The sequence below is a fragment of the Astyanax mexicanus genome, chromosome 13 (assembly GCF_023375975.1).
Source record: "Astyanax mexicanus isolate ESR-SI-001 chromosome 13, AstMex3_surface, whole genome shotgun sequence".
NCBI lineage: Eukaryota > Metazoa > Chordata > Actinopteri > Characiformes > Acestrorhamphidae > Astyanax > Astyanax mexicanus.
This window is the reverse complement of record NC_064420.1, coordinates 5687764-5713649: the sequence shown is the minus strand read 5'-3', so window position 1 is coordinate 5713649 and position 25886 is coordinate 5687764. Positions and strand designations below refer to the sequence as shown.

Sequence of the window (25886 nt, the reverse complement as noted above, 5' to 3'; positions counted from 1 at the left end):
GTACCGAAGTACCGCACACTCTTATAAGCTGCTTATAACCCGGAAATTACGGTATGATACTATAGTTTTATTATATGAGTGGCATAAAATGGTCTTATATATGTGTCAGTATAGCGTCCAAACAAAAACAGTTATCGTGACAGGCCTAGTATCAGTATTAAACATTTTAAAATGTTACAGTAAAATTCTCTTAAATTAAACAATGGATTTTTTTAATGGAGGGTTTTTTTGAGCATACTGCTCGATGATGCACTGATGTCTTTTAAACATGAATAAATGCCTGCCTTTCCCTCTTCTATGAGATCTGAATCTGTTATTAAGTCTTCAGAGTAAGAGTTCAAGGAATATATCGATATTTTGCACTTTGCATCCAAATGAGTTCACATTTATGCAGCCAAATGTTCATCATTCTGGGTGAGATCTAGTGATCTGAGATGATTTGATTGATATTTAAGGTAGAAAACAATATTAATATGTACCCAAAACTGCTGTGCAGTGTTCTTTAGGTCACTAAGTGTATATTTATATGGTTCATCTCAAAAATCTACATCGTTTAATGTCACTTTTTATTTCTTTTCATCCCCACAACGAAGGTATGTACGTTTATGTGATTTTTAAATTGTACTACTGTCTAAGTGCACATAGACCCATTAAAGATTTTACATGTCCAGAACTGAGTGCAGACTGTTTTGTGAAGAAATGTGGCAATGAGTTAGAGTAGTGAATTACGCCTTTGATGTGTTTCAAAAACTGTCATAGATAAACCTAATTTATAATGGATCATTTGATAATTTGAATGAATGAATGAATGAATTTCAACTTATATAGCGCCTTTCTAGAAACCCAAGGACGCTTTACAATTAACACATTTTACACACAACATTACACATCAACACTCATCCACACACCGGTGAGAAGCGGCAGCCAAAAGCGCACAGCATACTCTCAACCGGAAACGACCTTCCACCGGGAGTACTGCATCGGGCACTACAGCAATTACCCAGAACGGAGTGCCAATCCATATCTGGGCACAGTCATACATACATTTAAACACATTTTACACACACACTTACACACATACAAACCTACATACATACCACACACTTTACACATACACACCAGATCAATTTTAGAGTAATCAATTTTTCTGGACAATTTAGAGTATCCAATTTACCTGATCTCCAAGTTGTGTTTAAGCTGAACCTAAATACTAGTGCATCTCAAAAAATTAGAATATTATTGAAAAGTTACTTTATTTCAATAATTAAGTTTAAAATGTGAAACTCATGCATTATATATATGTATTATACACAGAGTGATCTATTATAAACATTTATTTATTTTATTATTGGAAAATATTTAGAGATGCACTGGTATAAAATAACCTTTTTGTACTTAGTTTACATATTATCACAAGGTAAAAGTTTAGACACATTTTCTAATTCAATGTTTTTGAAGGTTTTTATAGTCATCCAGACTATTAAGGCACACATAAGGAATCATGTAACAAATTAAAAGTGTAAAACAAACCAAAATAGTTTTTAGGAGCTATTATCTGGCGTTCTGTTTATTTGCAGTTTCTAAGTCTGGTAAGTTTGTTGAAACTTATCCTGTACAATTAAGGAAACTTTTGCTCTTCTTTTCCTTCGGGGTCCTGATGATTGCCAGTTTCATCATAACAGTTTTGAGGGTCTTTGCATCTTCACTTGAGGATACTTTCAAATTCTTGAAATTGTTCGGATTGACTGACCTTCATTTCTTACTTCTGAAGTACTTTACTTTAATGTTAATGTTTCGTGTTCTAACCTGCTAAACCCACACAATTAGAATTAGCATATAGTATGTACCTTATAGTATTAGTGTGTATTATGTAATTGGGATGCAGCCTAAACATTATTTATGTTGAGATGTTAAAACTGCAAGCAAAGAGAATTTTCCAGTCTAAATATGGCATTTTGGAAAATAAATTCTCTGTGCCAACCTGAAAGGGTTAATGAATCAGGATTATATTTAACACTTCAATATCTGTAGAGGTGGAAAGTGACTCATTTTAAAAGACTGTATCTTATGTAGTGGATGACTGCCTGGTCTCAGTGTTGAAGCCTGTAAGAGCAAATTAACCCTTTCTCTGTTGCTGAGAATAGTTATGTTTGGCTGAAAGCCTCAGTGATCTCTAATGTGCTAATGTAGAATTATGCCATAGGAAAAAGGTAGTATATGTTAATTATGTAGATGTTCAAATCTGATATTAGTTTGTGCTGGGCAATTACAATCGAAAATCTGATTATTTTGTATTAAGATTTTTTTTAGGCCATAATCGCCCAGCACTAGCTTAATTTAAAGCACCATTTTTAAATAAATTGTAGGAAACTTTAAATATTATGAAAAATAGCTGGAAATCTGGAACTTTTCTATATATATTAAAATTTGTAGGGGATACTGTAATACACTACAGACAATATAAAATATACGTTAACAGCTGAAAACCCTGCTGCCAGTATTTTACTGTAATTTTAGATTTTTTTGCAATAGCTACAAATTACATGTTCTTGATCCACAATTGTACATTTTCTAATTGTATGTTTTTTACATTTTATGTTTAATGTTATTACGTTTTAATAGTGAGAGCATCTGTCTTGCTTTTTACACTTTTTGATTTTTTCTGGCCAATTTTGTTTCATATTTATTTGAGCATAAATCTTATTTTATATTTTAAAAAATTATAATTTTTAATAAATATTTAAATAATACATTGATACACTGTTTGCTGATATTGTAGTTCTGAAGTTTTGGAGGCCAGTCTGAGTTACTTTTAAGCTCCTCCCAAATTTGATAGCAGTGCCTGTATATAAGGGCACTAGAGAAAAAAAAGGAAAACACTCTGCAAGCGTCTAATTCTCACACCACAGGAAGTGGAAAGTGGATGAGCACTGAAACAGGTAAGAACTCTTAAATAATTGTTTTTCATTGTATTTATTTCATTATGGCTAAGATGGCCTAATAAGAGAAAATGTATAATCTACTATTACTATAATAATTGTATATTTCAGTGTGTGAATGATAAAGTGTTCTGTATCCTTATTTATTAAGTCATGTTTTCAGTGTAGTTTCATAAGCTTTACATTATGAACATTATTCATAAACACTATCATATATACTGTACTTGTAATTATGTATATAACACATTACTATATTTCTGCACAAGTAGTAGTGGATCACAGTTATACATGTGTTTATATTTTATATACAATTGTTTAATAAATGAACTAAATTATTAGCTTTTAATTCTATTTTTGGTAAATGTTTGTGTATAGTTGAAAGTCAAATAGTGCTTGACCACACTGTTCATAGGTACTACTCAAACAAATATCCTCAAGGTCAGATAAGGGCCTTACAGCTCTCTACAAAAGAGGCTTTACCAGCTTCTGATCTGAGAGCCAGTCACTGAGACATCCAGTGTCTCACCATTCAGAGCTAAATACATCCAAAAATACATTAATTCATAAAAAAATAATATAAGATGAAAGTTGGATTTTAATAAATGAGTGATAAATAAAGGCAATGCTGAATAATTTGTCTAAATGATCAACCCACTCTTAAAGGAGGACTAAACCCCCCTGATTTTGCTGACTCCACCCTCAGCTCAAATTTAAAAAAGGCTAAATAGGGGAGGGGAGTTTGGCAGAGGTACTGGGTGATGTATGGGTTTAGAGGCAGGGCAGAAGGGAGAGCTGATTGGCTGAGCTGCAGCAGTGTGCCTCTGATAGCGGTGAGACCATATACTGTATTTAAGTATGGACAGGACGTCCTCATTCACTCTCATTATGGCATTTTGTAGCCAAAATGTGGCCGAAAAGGAAACTGCCATCTTGAAGCCAGAACTGGCGCGGCACCAAACAAGTTACTTAACTTAGCCAACCTGAGTTGGCTAACCTAGTTAACTAGTTAGCTAGCATGAAGTACCTAATGCTTGGTTAAAAACCTAACCTAGATAATAAAATTAGGGAGAAGAACAAAGTATGAATGCTAATGAATTGATGGAGGGAAATGATCTACTTACTGAAAAAAACTGCAGAGAACATTTCCCTGAGGGTCTGTAACAACAGTTAACTGCTGCACAAGTCATTGCTTTACTTCAGAAATGTCATTTTTAACAGTAAAATCTGAATGTCAGAAAGATCTGAGTGTGAGCTCCGCGACTGAGCCACAGTGGCGGCGGTGCACGTTCACGCTCTCAGATGACCTGTCAATCAACTTGCCCTCAGCTGTCAATCACAACATTGCCACACCCCTTTAAATATCACAGAATAACTCCTATAAAACGTATTAACTGTAAAGAAAAACACTGGGGATTATTAACACAGGAGGAGGGGGCTTGCAGAATGTACAGAACCCAACTTCCAAAAATCCTGGATGTGTAATTTTAGATCAAATATTCCGCCATCTCTCATTCAGTTGAATGGAAATAGGCAGAGTTAAAAGTTGTCAGTATTATTGACACAGTTAAAACATTGATATACATGTCACTGACATCTTACGATTGTTGTTGTTGCGTCTTGATATTAATGAATGACTTTGGGCTTTAAGGTTTGGCGAACACAATGAACCCAGTCAGACCTCGCTACGCAATAAACCGCTCGGCTTATTCTCAACCAGATTTTGATGAGGAGTTTGGCAGGAGGAGGAGGAGCTTTCCTCTGGGGGACAAAGTAAAGAAAGTGTTCAGGTATGTATGTGTTATATACAGTACCAGTCAAAAGTTTGGACACACCTTCTTTTTCAATGTTTTTATTATTTTTTGTCCTATATTGTAAATACTAAAATACTGCCCAGCCTATGAAGAAAAACATAAAAAATCATGTAGGAAACAAACCGAAATACTCTGTGAAGCATTTAGGTGCTCTTAACTTGTGGTTTCTGAGGCTGGTAACTCTGATGAACTTCTCCTGTGCAACTTATCTTTACTCTTCCGTTCCTGGGGCAGTCCTGATGAGATCTTTTAAACCATAACGTTTTCAATGCTTTTTTGAGACTGTACTTAAGTATACTTTCAAAGTTCTTGAAATGAGAGCTTGATTAAGAGCAATATACTGTATTTTTCGCACTTAAAATCCTTTAATTTCCCCAAAAATCTTCAGTGTGCTTTATAATCCAGTTAACCTTATGTATGAATTTTCCAGTCAGGTAATAAGGAGCAGGAAAGCCACTCTGCTGAAGTAAAGCGTTATAGAGCAGTTTCAGTTTAGTTCTCCAGCACCAAGACTCAAGACTGGAGCAGTATTAGCATTAGCTGCTACTCTTTAGCTGTTCAGAGGTGAGTATTATTGGCCGGTAGCCTGCTGCTAATGCTGGCTAGCACTACTGGAGCAGTATTAGCATTAGCCGCTAAAACACATCACAAGCTCTTTTCAGAGGTGAGTATTATCATTATTATATGTTTAACTTACCATGTTAAAACAAGCTATGTGGGACAAACTCAGGGTTCCTCAGTGTAGCTCTGCCACTAAGCCGCTAATGCTAATGCTAATGCTCCAGCTTTAGTGGAAATCTGGAAATATACCCTTGAGGTAATTCAAATTATAGAAATTTTTCACTAAATATGTACTGAGTATACTAATCGTATGTTATTTTTGCAACTATTTAATATAATTTAGGTATATTTGTGTCTGCTGTCCAAATGAACATTAACATATTAAAATGTGATTAAAGTACATATTTAACATCACATAACGTTATATGTTTGAGTGTATATAAACTGGCAAAAATCTCACGGCTGCATGGATTAGATGTTAAAGTTATTTTACATGCACTAAACTAACTAAAGTAAGTTAAACTTTTTAGGTATCATTTTAACACATAGGAGATTCATCAACACAGTTTTAATGTTTTGGTAGCAAATTTGACTAAAGTGCAGTTTTATTGCAGAAATATCAGCTCCTAGAAGACAGTTAGTAAAAGTATAGTTCCTCAGTGTAGCTCTGTCGCTAAGCCGCTAATGCTAATGCTAATGCTCCAGCTTTAGTAGAAATCTGGAAATATACCCTTGAGGTAATTAAAATTATATAAATTTGCACCAAATTTGTACTGAGTATACTAATTGTATGTTATTTTTGCCCCTATTTAATGTCTGAGCTGTCCAAATGAACATCAACAACATATTAAAAGTGTGATTAAAGTACATATTTAACACATACATGTTTGAGTGAATATAAACTGGCAAAAATCTCACAGCTGCATGGAATAGCTGTTAAAGTTATTTTACATGCACTAAACTAACTAAAGTAAACTTTTTAGGTATAAGTTTAACACATAGGAGATTCATCAACACAGTTTAAATTGTAATTAGCTTTTAAATCTAATAATACTAAGTATATATATTTTTTTATAAAAATACAGTACAAAATTAGCACAGCCAAATAAAGTATATATTTTTCAAGCAGGTAAAAATGTAAGTAAAAGTAAAATAAGTATAGTTTATTATTTTGCATATAGTTCAAGTACACTATTATTATATTTGAATACACAACTTTTTTTTTACAAGCGCTTTACTCAAATTAAATGAGAATTTCAGTTTTGTTTACTTAACTTAGCTTAGCTTTAAAGGTCTACCTGCTATTTCAGGTCCAGGTGACTCCAATTAAAGCATCAAGATGTGTAAAACTGTCATCTAAGCAAGGTGGTGCCCCTACTTTGAAGAATTTAAAATATAAAACATATTCTGTGTTTGTTTAACACTTAAATAATTCCATATTTCGTATTTCTTCATAGTTTTGATGACTTTGATGCAAAACTATTTTAAAATAAATGTTTTGACTGCATTTGCAGTTGTCCTTATGGAACCCACTGGTACACTGTATTAAAATTATGTTATAATTTAATATGTATGATGCAGATGTTCCAGTGGACGCCTGAAAAGTCTCCTCTTCAGACACTTTCCGGTGCTCAGCTGGCTTCCGAAATACAACTTCCGACAGAACCTTCTGACGGATGTCATCAGCGGAGTCAGTGCAGGCACCATTCAGGTTCCACAGGGTCCGTCTCAATCACACACATCTTCTGTACAGGGGGTCCCATTCATTAATCATAACTGATAGTCCTGGTTTAATATGTTTATTACACAAAACAGGGCATTAAATCCAGTTTATCTGATGATAAAACTGTAGACTGAAAACATTTGAGTTTGGCATTAAAAGATTAATATGACACATTTCAGCTTTTATTTGCAGGTTTTTTTTTACATCTGGATCTGATACACAGTTCAGAAGATAGCACCCACCTTCTCTCTGAACCTACCCAACATTCTTGTGAGCATAAGTATCAAAACATGTGACTGGGAGGTGTGTTTTGTTGCCCAGGTGTGTCCTGATATATTGATTATTCAGATTAAACAGATAAAACAGAGCTCAGTTTCAGATTTGGATTTTATCTGTGCATTTATAGTTACAGGAGTAACCGACATTAAAACTAGAGAGCTGTCTATTGGTAAAAACCAAGCAACTGTAAAGCTGAGAGAAGAAGGAAAATCAATCAGAACCATTAGAACACAAATATTGTCCACAGCCAGAACAACTGCTTGGAATCTCTTGAAGAAGAAAGTCGTCACTGGTGTACTAAGTAACATGTGATGAACAGGTAGATCATGGAAAAACACAACAGTTGATGGCAGAAACTTTGTCAGTGCTGTACAGAAGGACTCTGAAACAACTGTTAGTGACATCAGCAACAACCTCTAGGGCAATCTAGGGCAGGAGTGAAGGTATCACAATCTACTGTTCGCAGAAGACTCCATGAACTAAAGTTAAAAGGCTTCAGCAGAAGATGAAGACCACATATAAACAAGAAGAATAGGAAGACCAGGCTGGAATTGATCAAGAAGTACAGAGACAAGCCTATAGACTGATGAGACGAAGATTAACCTTTACCTTTAATGTGATGGATAGTCTAAAGTTTGGAAAAAGAATGGATATGATCTCAAACATACCAGCTCTTCTGTGAAACATAGTGGAGGTAGTATCATGGCTTTAGCTTGCATGGCTTATTCTGGATTTGCAACTAAATATAAAGTCTTATTCACTTTAATTTACTTGAAATTTATCTGATCCAATACTTTTAACCTTTTGCTCTGAAGACAAATGGATGGGTTCAGACAGAAGGTGCTGAATCTTCTGATCTGTGTATCAGATCCAGATGTGAATAAATTAAAATAAAATGTTGATCTTTTGTCTCGTATTCATCTTTTAATATAAAATCCAAATATTTTCAGTCTACAGTAGAAATAAATGGATCTTCCTCACTGTTCTAATACTTTTAGAGGGGAATGTACATGTACAGTATTACATTTCCAGAAGGGCAGTGACATGCCAAAAATCATGGGACAACAGTATGCAAATTCAATATGTGTTACCTCAGGGGACACGCTGGGAGAACGCTTAAATCTGTATAGTTTATCAGGTCTTATCTTGTGAATGAGGTTAAATACTGTCCAGCGTGCTTATGGTTGCATGATGTGAATCAGGGCTGGACTGGGACAAAAAAATCGGCCCTGGCATTTTTGGTTTAGACCAGCCCCTCATAATTAGCAGAGCACTACCAACTTGTAATTTATGTGTGTGGGGTTACAGAGAAGCATAATGTATCATCAGCATATTAAATATAAGAAGTTTATTGTTATTATTATTTTTGGAATTTCGAGCGAGAAAAAGAGAGAGACAGTCAGAGAGAGAGAGCGAGCGAGGGAGAAAAAGAGAGAGAGCGAGCGAGAGACAGAGAAAAAAAGGGAGAGTGTGAGAAAAAAAAGAGAGACCGTCAGAGAGAGAGAGAGAGAAAGAGAGAGACAGCACGAGCGCCGGACCCTTTTTTTTTTGAACTCCTAATTTTTGTACCTCTACTTAGTTATTTTTAGAAAGGATAAGATATGGACATGCAAACTATTAGAAAACAACTGTATTAGCGTACCAAATTTAATAAATATACAACCCTCTGTTTAATTATGAATCCATTTTTTGTTATCACTCTTTCCTGACTGTGGGAACTAAACCTGCTTCACGCTGATAATGATTCTTTCCGGGAATACTCATATATATGTAATTAATCATGTAATTGTTATAATTGATTATATGTACATCATGCATCTGTCTTCTTTATTTAGGCATGGCCTTTGCCCTGTTGGCCAGCCTCCCTCCCGTCAACGGGCTTTACTCTTCCTTCTTCCCTCTCATTCCATACTTCTTCATGGGCACGGCACACCAGATGGTGCCAGGTAATGTTTCCTATATATATATATATATATATGTTATATATTGTTATATATAACAGTGGCTAGCAAAAGTATTCCTATGCCTTGAACCTTTTCACATTTTGTCATCTTACAAACACAAACTTAAACATATTCTATTAATATTGTATATAGATATTATAATATTCATATTTATAATATCTATTGTAAAAGTTACAGACCAAGACAAGTTGCAGATAATTTTGAAGTGAAACGAAAACGATACATGGTTTTCAAACACATAATTAATTAGATCCATTTTACATTTATTCACCTGACAGCACTAATTAAGATGAAAGATAAACCTTTTGGAACATTTTGAGTTTACTTTTTATTTGCGTGAATTTTACTGATCTGAGTATTTTCAATAAAATATGATGATCTTTAGTTTGTGGCTTAAATTTGATTAGTGCTACCCTGATGAGGAAAATACATTTAGTTTATTTAGTCATTGCTTTGTTTTGTGGGTGGTCTAGATAAAAGTTAATGTTAATTGTGTTGTTTATTTATTTGTAATTAATATGGAATTAAAAGGATTTCTGATTTCTCACAGGTACGTTTGCTGTGCTGAGTATCATGGTGGGTATGGTTTGTCTGAGGTTGGCACCGGAGTCACACTTCAGCAGTTTCAATCACACCACCAATAAAACCGTGGTGGACGAGCAGCAGATGAACGAGGTCAGACTGGGCATATCAGCCACTTTGGCTTGCCTTACTGCCATCATACAGGTGACTGTATACAAACTGTAATAAAAATTACAAACAATTACAAAATTACACCAGTAAGACACTATATAGTGTTAAATAAGGTAAAACTGTAAATTACAAAGCTTTATTAACATTATTACCACATGTTGATGGCGTTGATGGCGTTGATGGCTGTATTTGCATACAGGACGTGTCCTCCTATTACTGACACGCACTATAATATATATATATATATATATATATATATATATATATATATATATATATATATATATATATATATATATGTATATATACGTATATATACGTATATACGTATATATACGTATATATACATATATATATATATATATATGTATATATATGTATATATGTATATATACATATATATACATATATATATATATATATATATATATATATATATATATATATATATATATATATATATATATATAATAGTTTAGCCCTTCTATGGGTTATGATTTGAGAAGATGTTCAAGTTAATTCAAGTAAACATTTACCTTATATTTATTATTATTATTATTATTATTATTATTATTATTATTATTATTATTATTATTATTATTATTATCATGTATTATTATGTTAATATGACAATCAAATAACAGGGTAGAAATCACTCTGATGGGGTTGAAATAAAAACATTTTTTTAAAGTACAATCCACTTTTTAATACAGAATAAATCTATTTATCTGTAAAATATATATTTTTTTATTTTATCTAAAAAATATTTAAAAAAGACAAACATATGGTTACATTGGTGGCAACAAATTGCATTAATTACTACTTTTATTTGTGTGATATTTAAAAAAAAAACACATAGACAACACATTTTTAAATAATGTTAGTTTTTTAATGTTAGTTTCACATCATAATGCTTGATGACTTGATAATATAAACTGGATGAATATATAGGAAAAATGAACTGTATTTGTGGTTTGAATGTGAACAGATTGGTCTTGGCATGATGCAGTTTGGATTTGTGGCCATATACCTCTCAGAGTCATTCGTCAGAGGCTTCATGACGGCTGCAGGTCTGCAGATTCTCATATCTGTGTTGAAATACATCTTTGGGATCCATGTACCACCCTACAGTGGGCCTCTGGCTATAATTTACGTAAGTATATATTTCTGCAGTGGCTTGAAAATATCACAATATATAAATAAAAATAGTGAAGCTGAAAATATCAGTGCAGACTTATGGTTGAAGTATTACACTGACGTGCCAAACCTCAAAACTTATCTTGAAGTGTTTTCTCTGTGGACGGCTTGGAAACGGCCACACTGTATAAGTTGTGAGGTGTTACACTAGATGGCATGGTAGTTTAAGTAAGGCCTGAGAGAGCAGATGGAAGGGATCTGCCTTATCTGCTGACTTGCCACAGACAGTAGGTACAGATTCCTCCCTCAGACGAAGTCTGCTGGTTAATCCTACTATGTACTGTCTAAAGTTCTCAACCAAAATGACTGAAATGGTGTTTCTTTAACTGATCTAATGATCAGTTTTATGGATTCGTTGATGTGTAGTCAGAATAAGGTAGCCATTTTAATGGCTCATAGAAGCATTTGATTTTTTACATCAAACTCTTTCTTCTGACTAACAGAAAACAGATGGTTATATTTTCTTCAAGCTTGAAGTGTTTATAGGGACAGTTGAGACTCAAGTGGAAATACAAAAGCAAACAAAAAGTGATATATGTTTGTATAATATATCCCCTTTAAGGGCTGCTCACGCACTTAGTTTACGCTCAGCTCGCTTATTAAAAGTGCCCAAACACAACAGATTACTTATTTACTCACTAAATATCAGAACATCCCACATTTCTCACTTCTTCTGGCCAAGTAAAGGCCATTTAAATTTCGCGTTCTTCTGTTTCTATGGTTTTGAAGCTATAAAGAAAGATATGCACAAGAGTACTTCTTACAGGAAGCAGATATGAAGGGCATGAAAGAAATTATCGCTACCAAAATAACTATTATACCACAGTTAGTTCCGACCCTGCAATGTGATTGGCTGAGAGGCGCTTTATGAGTGCCATTATCAGCCAGTCACGCACTGTAACCGAAGCTCTCTGTGTACTACTACACCACATACAGGTAACCTAGCAACGATGCAGCGCTTACAAACCAAACAGTGCAGCTACAAACAGAGCAGCAATGGAACTATTTTAACTTGTGGAGTGTTTATAAGCAAACAGATCGTATTTTCTCATCCTCTTTAACTCAAAATCTTTTAATAAACAGCCATAATAGAATTGTGGTACAATCACAATAATACACTTGAGGTTCATGCTATAACATGTAATATTGCCACTGCTGTGCTGATCTACAGTACTCTGCCTGTGGCCTCATGCCTACGACCGCAGGACAGCAGTGCCAATATTACACCTTATAGCACAAACCTAGAGTGTATTATTGCTTAATTAATTGCAGCTCTGGTGTAACTTTAGTGTTTTTAAAGTGTCAAAGAATGATTCGAGAATCATTTCACTATTTTTGTCAAATTTCGTCAATTTCAGACTATTCTGCTAAACTGTGTTTTATTTTGTTTGAATTTGTATGTTTAATTCTGTCTTTCATGTGTTTCAGACTCTTATAGACATCTGTCGTTTCCTGCCTGAGACGAACATTGCCTCGCTGGTGTTTGCCCTGGTCAGCGCTGTGGTTCTGATCATAGTGAAGGAACTCGGTGCTCGATACCGCCACAAAATCCCCTTTCCTATCCCCATTGAGATCATCGTTGTGAGTAAAATAGATATGGATATGATCGGGATGTTGACATGATGATCTAATTATACACAATCAAAGCTATATATTATGACCACATCTGCACTGGAATAAATTGCCCCTGGACAGGTTTTCTAACTGTATAAATAAGTAAGCTCGGCAGAGTGCTACAATTATCATGTGCAGAGGGTGTAGCTAACTGAGATAATTTGTCTGTTTCAGTAATCAGTACTGTTTCAGTTAAATACAGAGCATTACTGTAAATACATGTGAGAGTTTCCTAATTTTCTAATGAGTAACTAACTGCAAATAGGAACAGATGCTTAGACATGCAGAGGGAAACTGGTATAGTATCTTTCCTTTTCTATTCCTTTTTGCAGTTAGTTACTAACTGACTTTAGACTTGATATCACACAGTGGACCAACACCAGCAGATGACAGGTCTCTCCAAACAAACCATCACTGATTATCTGTACATTTTGCATTTCAATTGTAAATCAAGGAATCGGAATCTGGAGGAAGAGTGGAGAGACACACAGTCCAAGCTGCTTGAGGTCTAGTGTGAAGTTTCCACCAATCAGTGATGGTTTGTTTGGAGAGACATGTCCATCATCTGCTGGTGTTGATCCACTGTGTTTTATCAAGCCCAAATCTTACAGCACTTCATGCTTCACTCTGCTGACAACTTTTATGGAGATGCAGATTTCATTTTCCAGCAGGACTTAACTATAACTTGGTTATAGATGTCTTTTAAACAAACTTGTAACTTTACTCAAATTACATGAGTTAAATCATTAGGATGTTATTAATTAAGTAAAGTCACTAATGTTATTTGAGAAATCAGTTGTGTTACTTGTTACAGTACAGTACATGTATACAGGTTTTGGTTGTTTTGTTACAGGTGGTGGTGGCTACTGCTATATCTGGGCCACTGGATATGCCGAAGAAGTACCACATGGATGCAGTGGGCCCAATTCCTTTGGGGTGAGAGACAATAGGTGTTTACCTACAGATATTTAACTTATTGGCAACATTTTTACTATTATTTTACTGTCAATCAATCAATGCACTATTGCACGTATGACCATGATATGTGGGCTTAAACGTATTAAAAATCTAGTGTCTCCTATGTCTCAGATTTCCAGCCCCGGTCCTGCCCACAGTGTCTCAGTGGGATGATATGCTGAGTACAGCCTTTTCCCTGGCCATCGTTGGATATGTCATCAATCTGGCTATGGGCAGGACTCTGGCTGCCAAGCATGGCTATGATGTGGATCCCAATCAGGTGTGTAAAAATATGGTAATAAGTAAATAAACTCAAGTATCAACTCAAGCTTTTTACTCTTTAAGTAAAAGTAAATGTAGTACTGCTTTTAAAATTATCTGAAGTATAAAAGTAAAAGTAAGGTAAGGGGGAAAAAATGTCATGAAGGACATTAGGCCTTAGGCCATTCTCCCCAAAGTACATTTTTCTAAAAGCCATAATGACTATAATGTTATAATAAAATGTTAATGTTGCTATGCACTAGGCTGTTTCCTGTTTCAACTGCATATATGCTCATTAAAAATGAATGTATTTTATTAGAATGTAAATATATTAAAGAAGCTTAGTTGGACTGGAGTTTGTCTGGAGTCTCTTGAGTCTCTGCACGGATCATCTTCATACTAGGCTACATACATCTATCTGCTATGTTCTTGCTGATGATGTCTTGGTGATGTGTGCAGGTGTGATGGATCACAGTATAAACCAATAGGGTGTCGAAATGATATATGTTTAAACTTCTCTACATTCAACCACAATCAGATTCACTCTATCTGGATGGAGAGATTTATCAGGATGGGGTGATTTTATTTTATGTTTTTATTAGAAGCCGTAATGAAAATGAGCTGAATTGAAATACGAGTAACAAGGCTATTTTTAAAACGTAAGGAGTAGAAAGTTCAGATAATTGTGTAAAAATCTAAGACATAGAAGTAACAATATATTTGAACTTAGTTATTTGACACCTCTGCATACAGATGTTCTGAACCACAGAATGATGCTCTGAACCATAGAACGTATAACGTAGAAACCATATGCATATCGGGATGCCCTATGAAAACAGCTGCCACCTGTAAATTATATTACACATTTCCGTTGTTCTGTCTGACAGGAAATGCTTGCTTTGGGCTTCAGTAATTTCTTGGGGGGCTTCTTTAAGATCCATGTCATCTGCTGCGCTCTCTCGGTCACGCTGGCTGTGGACAGTGCCGGGGGATCCTCACAGGTGAAGTCATTTTCAGGAACTCACAATACCAGTAATGCTAATAATGTGTAAAAAAGTTACAAACAGTAAAGAAACACATTTTTTTCATATAAGTAAAAGTTTACATCTGTACCCTGAAGGGGTTCTGCCATGGCGATAAGTGATTGTATCATTCAAGGTACAGACGAGTACCATTTTTATAGGGACAGTGTAAAAGTACACACTGTAGGAGCAAGTAACACTTTCTCTAATGCAGTATGATGTGTTGTTATCCTTAATTTCATAAAATAAAAATGAAATCAATCCTGGATTTTAAAAAATTGGAAGGTGGGATGCTTTGTGGCCTATGTTAGTTAACTTCAATAGTATCTAGCTGTATAATAGTGAGTCTGTTGTAATACTTGTTAAATGTGTTTTAATGTGTATATCGTCACTGTCCTATAAAAAAAAAACACTTGTCTCAATTTTTGTCAATTTTTAGTTTACTACAAAATTTGAACAGACAAACTGTTCCTTACACTGTGCCAAAATTTATTGATGAACGGACCAATAGAAAATCTTTAAAATTACCTTAAAAAATATATATATATAATTTTTTTACATTGACTTCCATTGAAAGTTTACAAGGTTTTTTCTCTCTCCTGTAAAGTTGCTGTTTTGGAGAAAAGTGTTTTTGATTGGACAGAGACAATATGAGAAATATGGTTAGTCTACCAAAATATTCTTAAAATATTAAAGTTATAGACACTTAAAACTAATTTTTTTTTTTACAATTACATTTTATTAAACACAAAAATAGTCAAATCTTAGCACCTTTTAAACCCACTGAAAATTATGTAGCTATAGTTACACCCTATTCCATGGTACCATAACAGTTCAGCATGCTTAAGTCTTATTTTCTTTATCATGTTTCTGTTTTTATTCTCAGTTTTCTAGTCTGTGTGTTATGCTGGTAGTGATGGTCACCATGCTGGCCCTGGGAGCCTATCTGAAACCACTCCCAAAGGTGAGAATAATCATAAACACAAGATTTTAGTATATTCTCATCTGCATTAATATTATGGTTTAATCATTGTTGATTTATTTGACCCATTCTTGTGTGTAGTCAGTGCTGGGAGCTCTGATAGCCGTTAATCTGAAGAACACACTCCTGCAGCTCTCTGACCCGTACTACCTGTGGAAGAAGAATAAACTAGACTGTGTGAGTTACTCTGTGTTTACCACAGTTCAAATAACACCTAATATAAAAGCTTTTTTCCCATTTTAGTCATTTAGAATCATGTTAAAAATGTAGAAATCCATTTCAATATTGGTCAAATACAGCTAAAAACACTACAGGTACAAACTCCAGTGTACGAAGTTTTACAGTCTGCCAGGACCTAACAAAATAAGAAAAAGTAATTTTAGTATTAAAAATATAATAATTAGTATATTGCAAAAGTATATTGTAAAAAACCTGAAATATATATATATATATATATTGTTCAAAAAAGGGGGTGATTTTAAGCACTAATCCCTCTGATTTTCGTTGACTCTACCCTCTTTTTTAAAAAAAATGTGAGGAGTAGTTTGGCTGGGGCACTGGGTGATGTATGGGTTTAGGGGTGGGGCAGGAGGGAGAACTGATTGGCTGCAGCAGTGTTCCTCTGGAAAAAAAAAAAATATATATATATATATATAATTATTTATAAATTAATAACTTTATAAATAAACTACCTAACTGTAACAAAGATTAATTAACTTAATTTAGTTGAGTTATACTGACTTAAATAGCATAGTTACTATTTTTGTAATTGTAATTGTAATTTAAGTGTTGGCAACTTATTATTTATATATTTAGAAAAATAATATATATTATATATTATATTATAGTATATTATTATACTTTTTTTTATCATATTATCAAAGTTAATAAAACTATTGGATCCTGGCATCATTTATTTGCATAATGGGTGTGTCCTCCTGCCACTAACCCACCATCAGTGTGTAGTTTTGTTGAAAAGGCAACCTTTTCTTATTCATAAAAAAAGAATGACAGGATTGCTAGTATAATTTTTGCAGTTTTATAGAAAAGTGTTGTTAAGCCATTTTAGGAAATATATTTAGGAATTTACTATGTTTACAGTACGTTTAACAGGCTCACTGTTTATATTTTCCCTGTAGTCTGTATGGGTTGTGTCTTTCTTGGCAACCTTCTTCCTGAGCTTGCCATTCGGTGTTGCCATTGGCGTGGGCTACTCTATCCTGGTGGTCATTTTCCAGACTCAGTTGTAAGTTAATGATCTTTAAATTAATGTGAATTAATTTGTTCCTGAAACAGCACACATATGCACAATTATAAGTTCATACACAGCACCTCTGTTGTTTTGCCAGCCATGCTGCCAGTGTTGTGCTGAAATTTAACTCCCTGACAGAATCTGACTCCCCTTAAGCTATGTTCTGTTGTTTGTTTTAATAGAGAAATTGTATGTAATAGTCATTATCATAATCAGAGACTGACTGTCTGACAGACAGACTGACTTCATATTATTGTCACAGGCTTAGAAATTAAATTAATATTTAATCTAATAATTAACTGAAACCAATAATTAACAATGTTTAAAATCAATTCCAGTTTGCAAAGTTCTTTAAACAGCCCTAAAAAAAAAAAAGATCTGTATCACATTTCAGTCACTTCAGGCTGGTGATGTGAACATCGTTTATGAATCAGTTTCTCAGGCAGGAATTACTGTAAGCTTTGTTTTGGACTACAAATATTTTTTAAATGTAGTCCAAGAAATTAAAGTAGTCTAAGGAATAAAAGTAAAATGTAGTCCTATAATATGCTCAATCCTTGTCTTTGAAATGGTCCTATTATTTATGATCGTAACATGTATAATGCTGTGATTGGTCTGTTTGTGTTTACATTCTAGTCGCAATGGTTCAGAAGTAGCTCAGGTCATGGAGACAGATGTGTATAAGAATCCTAAAGTCTACAATAAGGTAATGTCTTACAGAGTGTCATGTTTAATGATTAGGTAATAATAAATTATTGTGAAAAAAGTATTTTTTACCTTATAGATTTCTTTTGTCATACTTACATTTTTTATTTTCAGATTAACAAACAAAAACATTTTAATATCAGACAAAGATAACCTGGGTAAATATAAAAGGCAGTTTTAATGACTATATAATTTAATTTATAAGAGAAGAACATGGCAACCTGGCTCTATGTGAAAAAGCATTTATTTAAGTATAAACCTAATAAATTGTTTGTGTCATCCTTTTGGCATCAACAACTACAATAAAGCATTTGCTATAACTGACAATGAGTCTTTAACATCTCTGTGGAGGAATTTTGGCTTCACTCTTCTTTGCAGAATTGTTTTAATTCAGCAACATTGGAGGATTTTTCAGCATAAACATCCTGTTTAAGATCATGACACAGAATATAAATCAGATTTAGACTAGGCTCATTTAAAAACGTCCTTTTATTTTTTTGAGCTATTCAGAGGTGCACTTGCTGCTGTGCTTTGGATCATTGTCCTGCTGCAGAACCCAAGTATGATTGAGCTTAAGGTAACAAACTGATGGCCAGACATTTTTTTTTTCAGAACATTTTACTAAACCGAGGCAAGTAAGGCCTGCAGTTTTTTAGGTGTTGTCCTGTGTTCTTTTGTGACCTCCTGGATGAGTTGTCCATGCCCTTTTTGTAAAATTTCAGTAGACTGGACACTCCTGGAAGCTTTATCACTGTTCCATGTTTTCTCCATTCGTGAAAAAAAGCTCTTACTGTGGTTTGCTAGAGCCCAAAGCCTTTGAAATGACTTTGTAACCTTTTTGAGAATAATAGATATTAATGACCTGTTATCAGGCAGGTTCCAGGTTCCATTTCAGTGATTTCTTGATTCTACAGGTCTGGCTAATCAGGTCTGGGTGTGGCTAGTGAGAGTGAACTCTTGTGAGCTTACCAAAATGATGTGTTTATTAATGGGGGACAAATTAATGGGGGACAATGACTTTTCATATAGGCCCAGGTTGGTTTGGATAGCTTTTTCCCTTAAATAAATAAATATTAATTTAAAATTGTTTTTTTGTATTTACTAAGGTTATTGTTGTCTGATATTAAATAAAAGCACTGTATATGGTAGTACTGGATTTGGTAAATCTCTACATTGTGTTTTTATTTAGGCGAAGGCTGTTGAAGGGGTGAAAATTGTAAGCTACTGCTCTCCTCTTTACTTTGCCAATGTAGAAATATTCAGACGAAAAGTCATCAAAAAGGTAAGCTCAAATTTACCATGGTGAAAAATCTGATTGCATCTGTATGGCTAATTCTTTACTCTTTATGGTTATACAATCATACACAGACATTACTCCCCATCGTCAACATCCACCTGTAATATTAATACATATGTATATTCAGCAGCATTCTCTCTGCTTATCTTATATGTTGACGTCACAAAAATAAAAAGTAATATATATATATATATATATATATATATATATATATATATATATATATATATATATTTTTTTTTTTTGTATATGTGTTCTATGTGTTTGTGTGTGGTTTGCAGACTGGACTTGACCCAGGCAAAGTTCTATTGACCAGAAGGAAGTTTCTTAAAAAACAGCAGGAGAAAGAGAAACAGGAGATAAAAGCGAAGCAAAGTCAGGTGAAGGCGGCCGCCAGAAAGAGGAAACTGAGTTCGCTGGTTACAATGAAAACTCAGGTTTAGATATTTTTACATTCACAACTGTACGAGCACAAAGTATAAAAAGTGAATAAAAAAAAAAAACACCAAACTATTAAGAAGATGTGTTCAAAATAAATTCCCATATATTTATATATTTCTACACTGAAAAAAAATGATGCATAAAATGTACTTCAGTCAATCCTTTCTTTTATTAAAATTTACTTCATTTATTTTTGCTGAATCAATCCTTTCGTTTAGTAAACTTTACTTTATTTCTGCATAAAATATTCCCTTATTACAATTACTTAATTTATATTACTCAAGTTATTTATGATACATAATATATTATAATTTTTATATAATATTTTATATAATATTTTTGTGAAAACACACATATTACACTGTCTTAACACATGGATGGCATGTAATACATTATTTTTAGTATACTATAATGTGTTGAGACATAATCTTTAAGATTATGTAAATATTTGAATGTGTGTTTTAACTAAAATTATATATAATAATATTGTATAAATTAGGTAATTGTAATTAAGTAATATTGTATGCGGAAATTAAGTAAAGTTTACTAAAAGAAAGGATTGATTCATCAAAAATAAATGAAGTAAAGTTTACTAAAATAAAGGATTGACTGAAGTTCAGTTCACTTATTTACTCTATGTAACATTTAATTCTTGAAACCAAATTTAAAATCCCATTAAAAACCATCTGTTTTTTTCAGTGTATTAAAAAAAACTACATTGCAATATTTTATATTTTATTATTTATGATTCTTGAAGCTGAAATCTAATTTTTTATTTTTTTTTTTTTAGACCATCTCACAAATTGATCTGCAGAGCGACTTCTACACAGTTAGTGCTGATATGCCAACAAGCTATGTCAACCCCTACTGTGACATCACCAGCTCCACGGATCCAGCACCGGACCCCGAACCCACCAGCCCACCTGCTGTAACAATAGAGATGCAGCCCATGCCCTTCCACACACTTATACTGGATTTAGCAGGAGTCTGCTTCATCGACCTGATGGGGATTAAGGTTCTCACCAAGGTAAACTGAGATATGTGCAAATATCTATTTAATTTATCATGTCATTATTAGTAAACTATCCTGGTGGCATCTGAACTAATTTCTGATTATTTTCTTAATACAGATGAGTAACACGTACAGTGCGCTGGGTATCAGCATGTACTTGGCGAATGTTCAAGGTAAGAGGTTTTATTCAGTAACTCACAAATGCTGTATCAAATTTTTACATTTGCTTTAAAAGTATTTTACTGTATGTTGAATTCTAGCATATTACATTTCCTATTGGCTCCTGCCATTATTTATTTTCTATAATGGGACTACTAACCATGAGTGTTTTTTGTTTATTAATAAAAAAAATAATAAAAAAAATAGCTGCCAGTATGGTTTAATCAATCCATCACAATGTGTCATTTCAATGCAGTTACAATAATATTTGAACACATGTAATCTATAAAATAAAACGTAAAGCAATAATGTGAAATAAGAATAACATTAAATAATGTAACAATTCAATGTTACATTCGATGTTCATTGATACCACAGATGTTGAGATAGGGGTCCAAAAATAAATAAATAAATAAATAAATAAATGAATAAATAAATAAATACCCTACACTGCTAGTCAAAGTCAAAGGACAGGAACTAGTATCTTGTCCCCTGACATTTTTTGATGTTTAGACAAAAATAAAAAAACAGGGACATATGTGTATAGTGCCTATTCTATATGTGTGCCTACTTACGTACTAATGTTCCACAAAATCTTATTTTATTGTTGTTTTTCTATAATGTGATGCGACCCATAATAGAAGTAAATATAATAAATTCTCAAATCTAATTTATTTGGCTGCAATATTAATCGCTAAAAGTATGTTTAAGCTGATGATATTTTTTAAAAATCAGTTTTGCATGATTTACAGAAAAATAAGTTCTTAGGTTCATATTCGAAGGAGACTGTGACATTAAAGAATACAAATATGAGATTGTGTACATTGCGTAGTTTTTAAACATTTTACACTACTGAGAACTTGCTAAACTGATGTTGAACATGTTTAGGAAATTCATTTTTTTTTTTTAGATAAATCATGGTCACACCAAATAATATTTTTTTAAGGCCACAGTCATTTTATGTGGATTAAAAAAACCCTATAACAATTTTGTCAATTTTTTTTATTTGAATGTTTGTGTACACAACATTTTTTAACGCTTAAATTGGCTTGCCCTCACATGTGAATGAACTATATACAGCTCTGAAAAAAATAAGAGACCACTACAGTTTCTGAATCAGTTTCTCTGAGTCAAATAAACATTGTTTAGAGCTTTCAGACCTCAAATAATGCAAAGAAAACAAGGCCATATTCATAAAGTTTTAAGGGTTCAGAAATCAATATTTGGTGGAATAACCCTGTTTTTTTAATCACAGTTTTTTTCGTGCATCTTGGCATCATGTTCTCCTCCACCAGTCTTACACACTGCTTTTGGATAACTTTATGCTGCTTTACTCCTGGTGCAAAAATTCAAGCAGTTCAGTTTGGTGGTTTGATGGCTTGTGATCATCCATCTTCCTCTAGATTATATTCCAGAGGTTTTCAGTTTGGTAAAATCAAAGCAACTCATTATTTATAAGTTATAAGTCTTATTTTATATATTATAATTCTTCATATATGGTAAATATAGATTCTATCTCTAATTTGATATATAATACCATACACTTATATGGCTAAAGTCAATGAACAGGAACTAGTATCATGTCCTACGACTTTTGTTATGTCCAATTAAAAACTAAACAGTGCTGCACTGATCTGTGGGATATATAGGAGGAGACATCTACCCCAGCGAAAAGCCCTGACCAATTTTCTCCTGTTCTGTTCTGTGTGTGTGTGTGTATGTGTGTAGCTCAGGTATATGAAGAGCTGGAGGTGGGAGGACTGTTTAATGAGAGCAGTGTTACCCCTGGGCACCTGTTTCTCTCCGTACACGACGCCGTCCTGTTTGCCCAGAACAAATCACTGAGCCCTGGCACCGCGGAGGAGGAGGTAAATCACAAGGACAGAGCAGTCTGCTTCTTTTTCAACGATCTATTTATCACATCTTATCACAGTGAGCAGTAAGTAAATACTCCACTCAGACTGGAGGAAATTCAGCTGAACTCTGATGAAAGCAGTTCTTTCAGAGTTAAAAGGGAAACGGTAGAGATTCAGAACAGTGTGCCAATCTGCCGAGTCACTGCGTGTGTGTGTGTGTGTGTGTGTGTGTGGGGGTGTGTGTACTTTACAGGCCAACACGGAAAGGTTAAAGATGACTTTTGACTTTGAGGAAGAGGATGAAGACCTGGAGCAGGTACAACAAGGCATTAAAAGAGACTAAATAATAATTTTATTTAATTTATTGTGTGCATTAATATCACATTACTCCCCTCTTTCTCTAACAGGAACTGTTCTAAAAGAAGAAAACTGGAAGCCTCTGTATTTTTGTTTATTATTATTGTGTTATTATTATATTATATTTTTAGTTGGTCCGTTTTCATTTTTCATCAAATGATACTAAAAAAAATTTTTTCTAACTCAAACTCATTGGCATTGGCTATTTTTTTTTTGTGAAAAACATATATCAAAACACATTTTCGATAAACACACACTGTACACACATTTATATTACATACAGTCTGTTTGGCCAAGGGCTAATAAACATTGCTTCATTTGTAAATTTGAAACTAAACTAATTTTCTACTCATATCTTGAGTTTAATTCATTTTCTTTTACATTTTATTAAAAAACTAATAAAAAAAAGAGTAGCACTTTTTGAAAGAAATGTAACATAAGAAAGGTAAAGGGCAAATATTAACCATGTAAGCTGTTTATATTGCTTGCAGTTTAGGTGAAGCGAGCATGTGTAAAGCATTTTAATGTAAAATTGCTTAATTTTGCTGAATTAAACACAAGTAACAAAGTAAACGAGTAACAAAAATATGAACACCACACAAGGGTTAAAGAAAATAGGTCAATGAAAGTGAATGAAATATTCTTTTGTAGTTGGTCCAACTACATATTTTGCATTGTGTCAGCTACATTAGATTTGTTTAGTTCAGTTAATAATTAAGCAGTATACCAAAACAGCCAATATTATGCTGCATCAGATAAATGTAAAATATACTGAATGTAATTAAAGGAAACAGTGAAATTAAACATACCTTTTAACAAACGCATTTTTATTTGTGTTGTTAGTTGGCCTCATTTAGATTAGTAGTAGTAGCAAATTCCAGTTCCAGTTTTCCTGCATTGTAAATGAATACTGAAGTGATCCAGACTATGAAGGAACACATAAGGAATCATGTAGTAACTTAAAATTGTTAAACAAACCAAAATACTCTGTGAAGAAGCTTTTATGTGCTCTTATCTGGGGAGCTGTTAACTTTAAGTGGTTTCTGAGGCTGGTAACTCTGATGAACTTATCCTGAGCAAAGAGGAAATTCTTGCTCTTTCTTTCCTGGGGCGGTCCTGATGAGAGCCAGTTTCATCATAATGTTTTTGATGGTCTTTGTGACTGCACTTAAGGATACTTTCAAAATTCTTCATTCAAAATCTACCTTCATTTATTAAAGTAAATTTTACTAAGTTGAGGAGTTCTTGCCATAATATGCAAAAGAACATTATTCAAGAATAACGCTCTCAAACATATTAGGACGGAAAGAAACATATTCTGTTTTGTTTAACGCTTTTTTTGTTGTTTCCTAAGTAACACATATGTTTTTCTTCAGTGTTTATTATTAGTTTAAAAATTTTCAAAAGTTTTAAAAAGTTGAATCTCTCAATTTGGGATAAGTTTAACAAGAAATATTTAATCTTTAATAAAGTTAACAAAGATTCTTAAAAGTTTAATGACTAATTAGTTAATATTCCAAAACATCAAATGCATGCTGTTCCTCAGATTACCAGCAGTGGGCAGATGTTGCTTGCTTTTGAATAAACTTTACATTCACTTGTCATTGTAGTAAATTATTATTTTAGTTATGTATCTATACTCTACCCCGAAAGAGTTGAGTAAAAAAAAAAACATTTTACTCAAACTTTTTAGCTCACTGATTAAGATCACTGGTTCAGTGCTATAGGACTATTATTAGGTTCAGCTGTGATGATTAGGTTGTTGTAAAATTTCGCTTACTCCTCTCTCCCATCACTGATTGGTGGACACTTTACACTAGAGCTCAAGCAGTTTGGACTGTGTGTCTCTCCACTCTTCCTCCAGACTCTGCTCCCTTGATTTACAAATAAAATGTAAAATTTACTGATGATCAGTGATGGTTTGTTTGGAGAGACATGTCCATCATCTGCTGGTGTTGATCCACTGTGTTTTATTATTAAGTCTAAAGTCAGTGCAGTTTGTTTTCCCACAAAATCTTACAGCACTTTATGCTTCCCTCTGCTACTGACAACTTTTATGGAGATGTGGATTTCATTTTCCAGCAGGATATTTGCCAATCAAAAGTGTAAAGGACCTGTCTGTCATTTTGTGCATCAGCCAATGGTTTAAAGGAATTTGAAAAAAGGCATAGAGTATTTCTCATGTACACGGAAGTGCCTTAACCCCTTAACATGCCAGCATTTTTGCCTGATATTACACAGTTATGTCTTGAGGCTTTCTCATTAAGCATTACATATAAAGTTATAAAACATTACTGAAAATCTTAACTGTAATTGTAATAGAAAATATTGAATTAAACATTGAAGTAAATCTGCAAATGAAAAAAAATATATACTGAACAAAAATCATAAAAAATTGTTTTCATGTTTTGCACCAACCAATTAAATTCTTGCTCTTAGCCATGAGGACATGAACCTGTCAATCATGTTTTGCATCAACCATTGGTTCTCAGGCCTGCAGCTACAGGGGTTGGACAATGAAACTGAAACTCCTGTCATTTTAGTGTGGGAGGTTTCATGACTAAATTTGAGCAGCCTGGTGGTAAATCTTCATTAATTGCACATTGCACCAGTAAGAGCTGTAAGAGTGTGAAGGTTCAATTAGCAGGGTAAGAGCACAGTTCTGCTCAAAATATTGCAATGCACACTATAACATTATGGGTGACAAATTGTTGGACAAAAGAGGACAAATTGTTGACAAGTCTTTGTGCAAGTCTTTGTGATCCATCAAGAGTATCCAGGGTATCACGGTATCCAGGGTAATG

The 25886-nt window shown here is 33.6% G+C and overlaps 1 protein-coding gene across 2 annotated transcripts; it reads left to right on the top strand.

The window, feature by feature from the left end:
- The first annotated feature begins 2858 nt into the window (after window positions 1-2858).
- Window positions 2859-23258, top strand: LOC103041405 (solute carrier family 26 member 9). 2 transcript variants are annotated; one of them, XM_049486477.1, is made up of 21 exons: window positions 2859-2939; window positions 4588-4726; window positions 6893-7032; window positions 9149-9259; window positions 9828-10003; window positions 10959-11123; window positions 12596-12748; window positions 13635-13717; window positions 13871-14018; window positions 14887-15000; window positions 15908-15985; window positions 16085-16180; window positions 17143-17249; window positions 17892-17961; window positions 19150-19242; window positions 19539-19637; window positions 20489-20725; window positions 20829-20883; window positions 22598-22737; window positions 22979-23041; window positions 23133-23258. In XM_049486477.1, exons 1-21 carry the CDS (start codon window positions 2924-2926, stop codon window positions 23142-23144), a joined length of 2295 nt encoding a protein of 764 aa, XP_049342434.1. In that variant the 5' UTR covers window positions 2859-2923; the 3' UTR covers window positions 23145-23258. The 2 variants fall into 2 exon arrangements, with proteins under 2 accessions (XP_049342434.1, XP_022532981.2); XM_022677260.2 differs by having other exon boundaries at window positions 19539-19694.
- Window positions 23259-25886: the final 2628 nt, after the last annotated feature.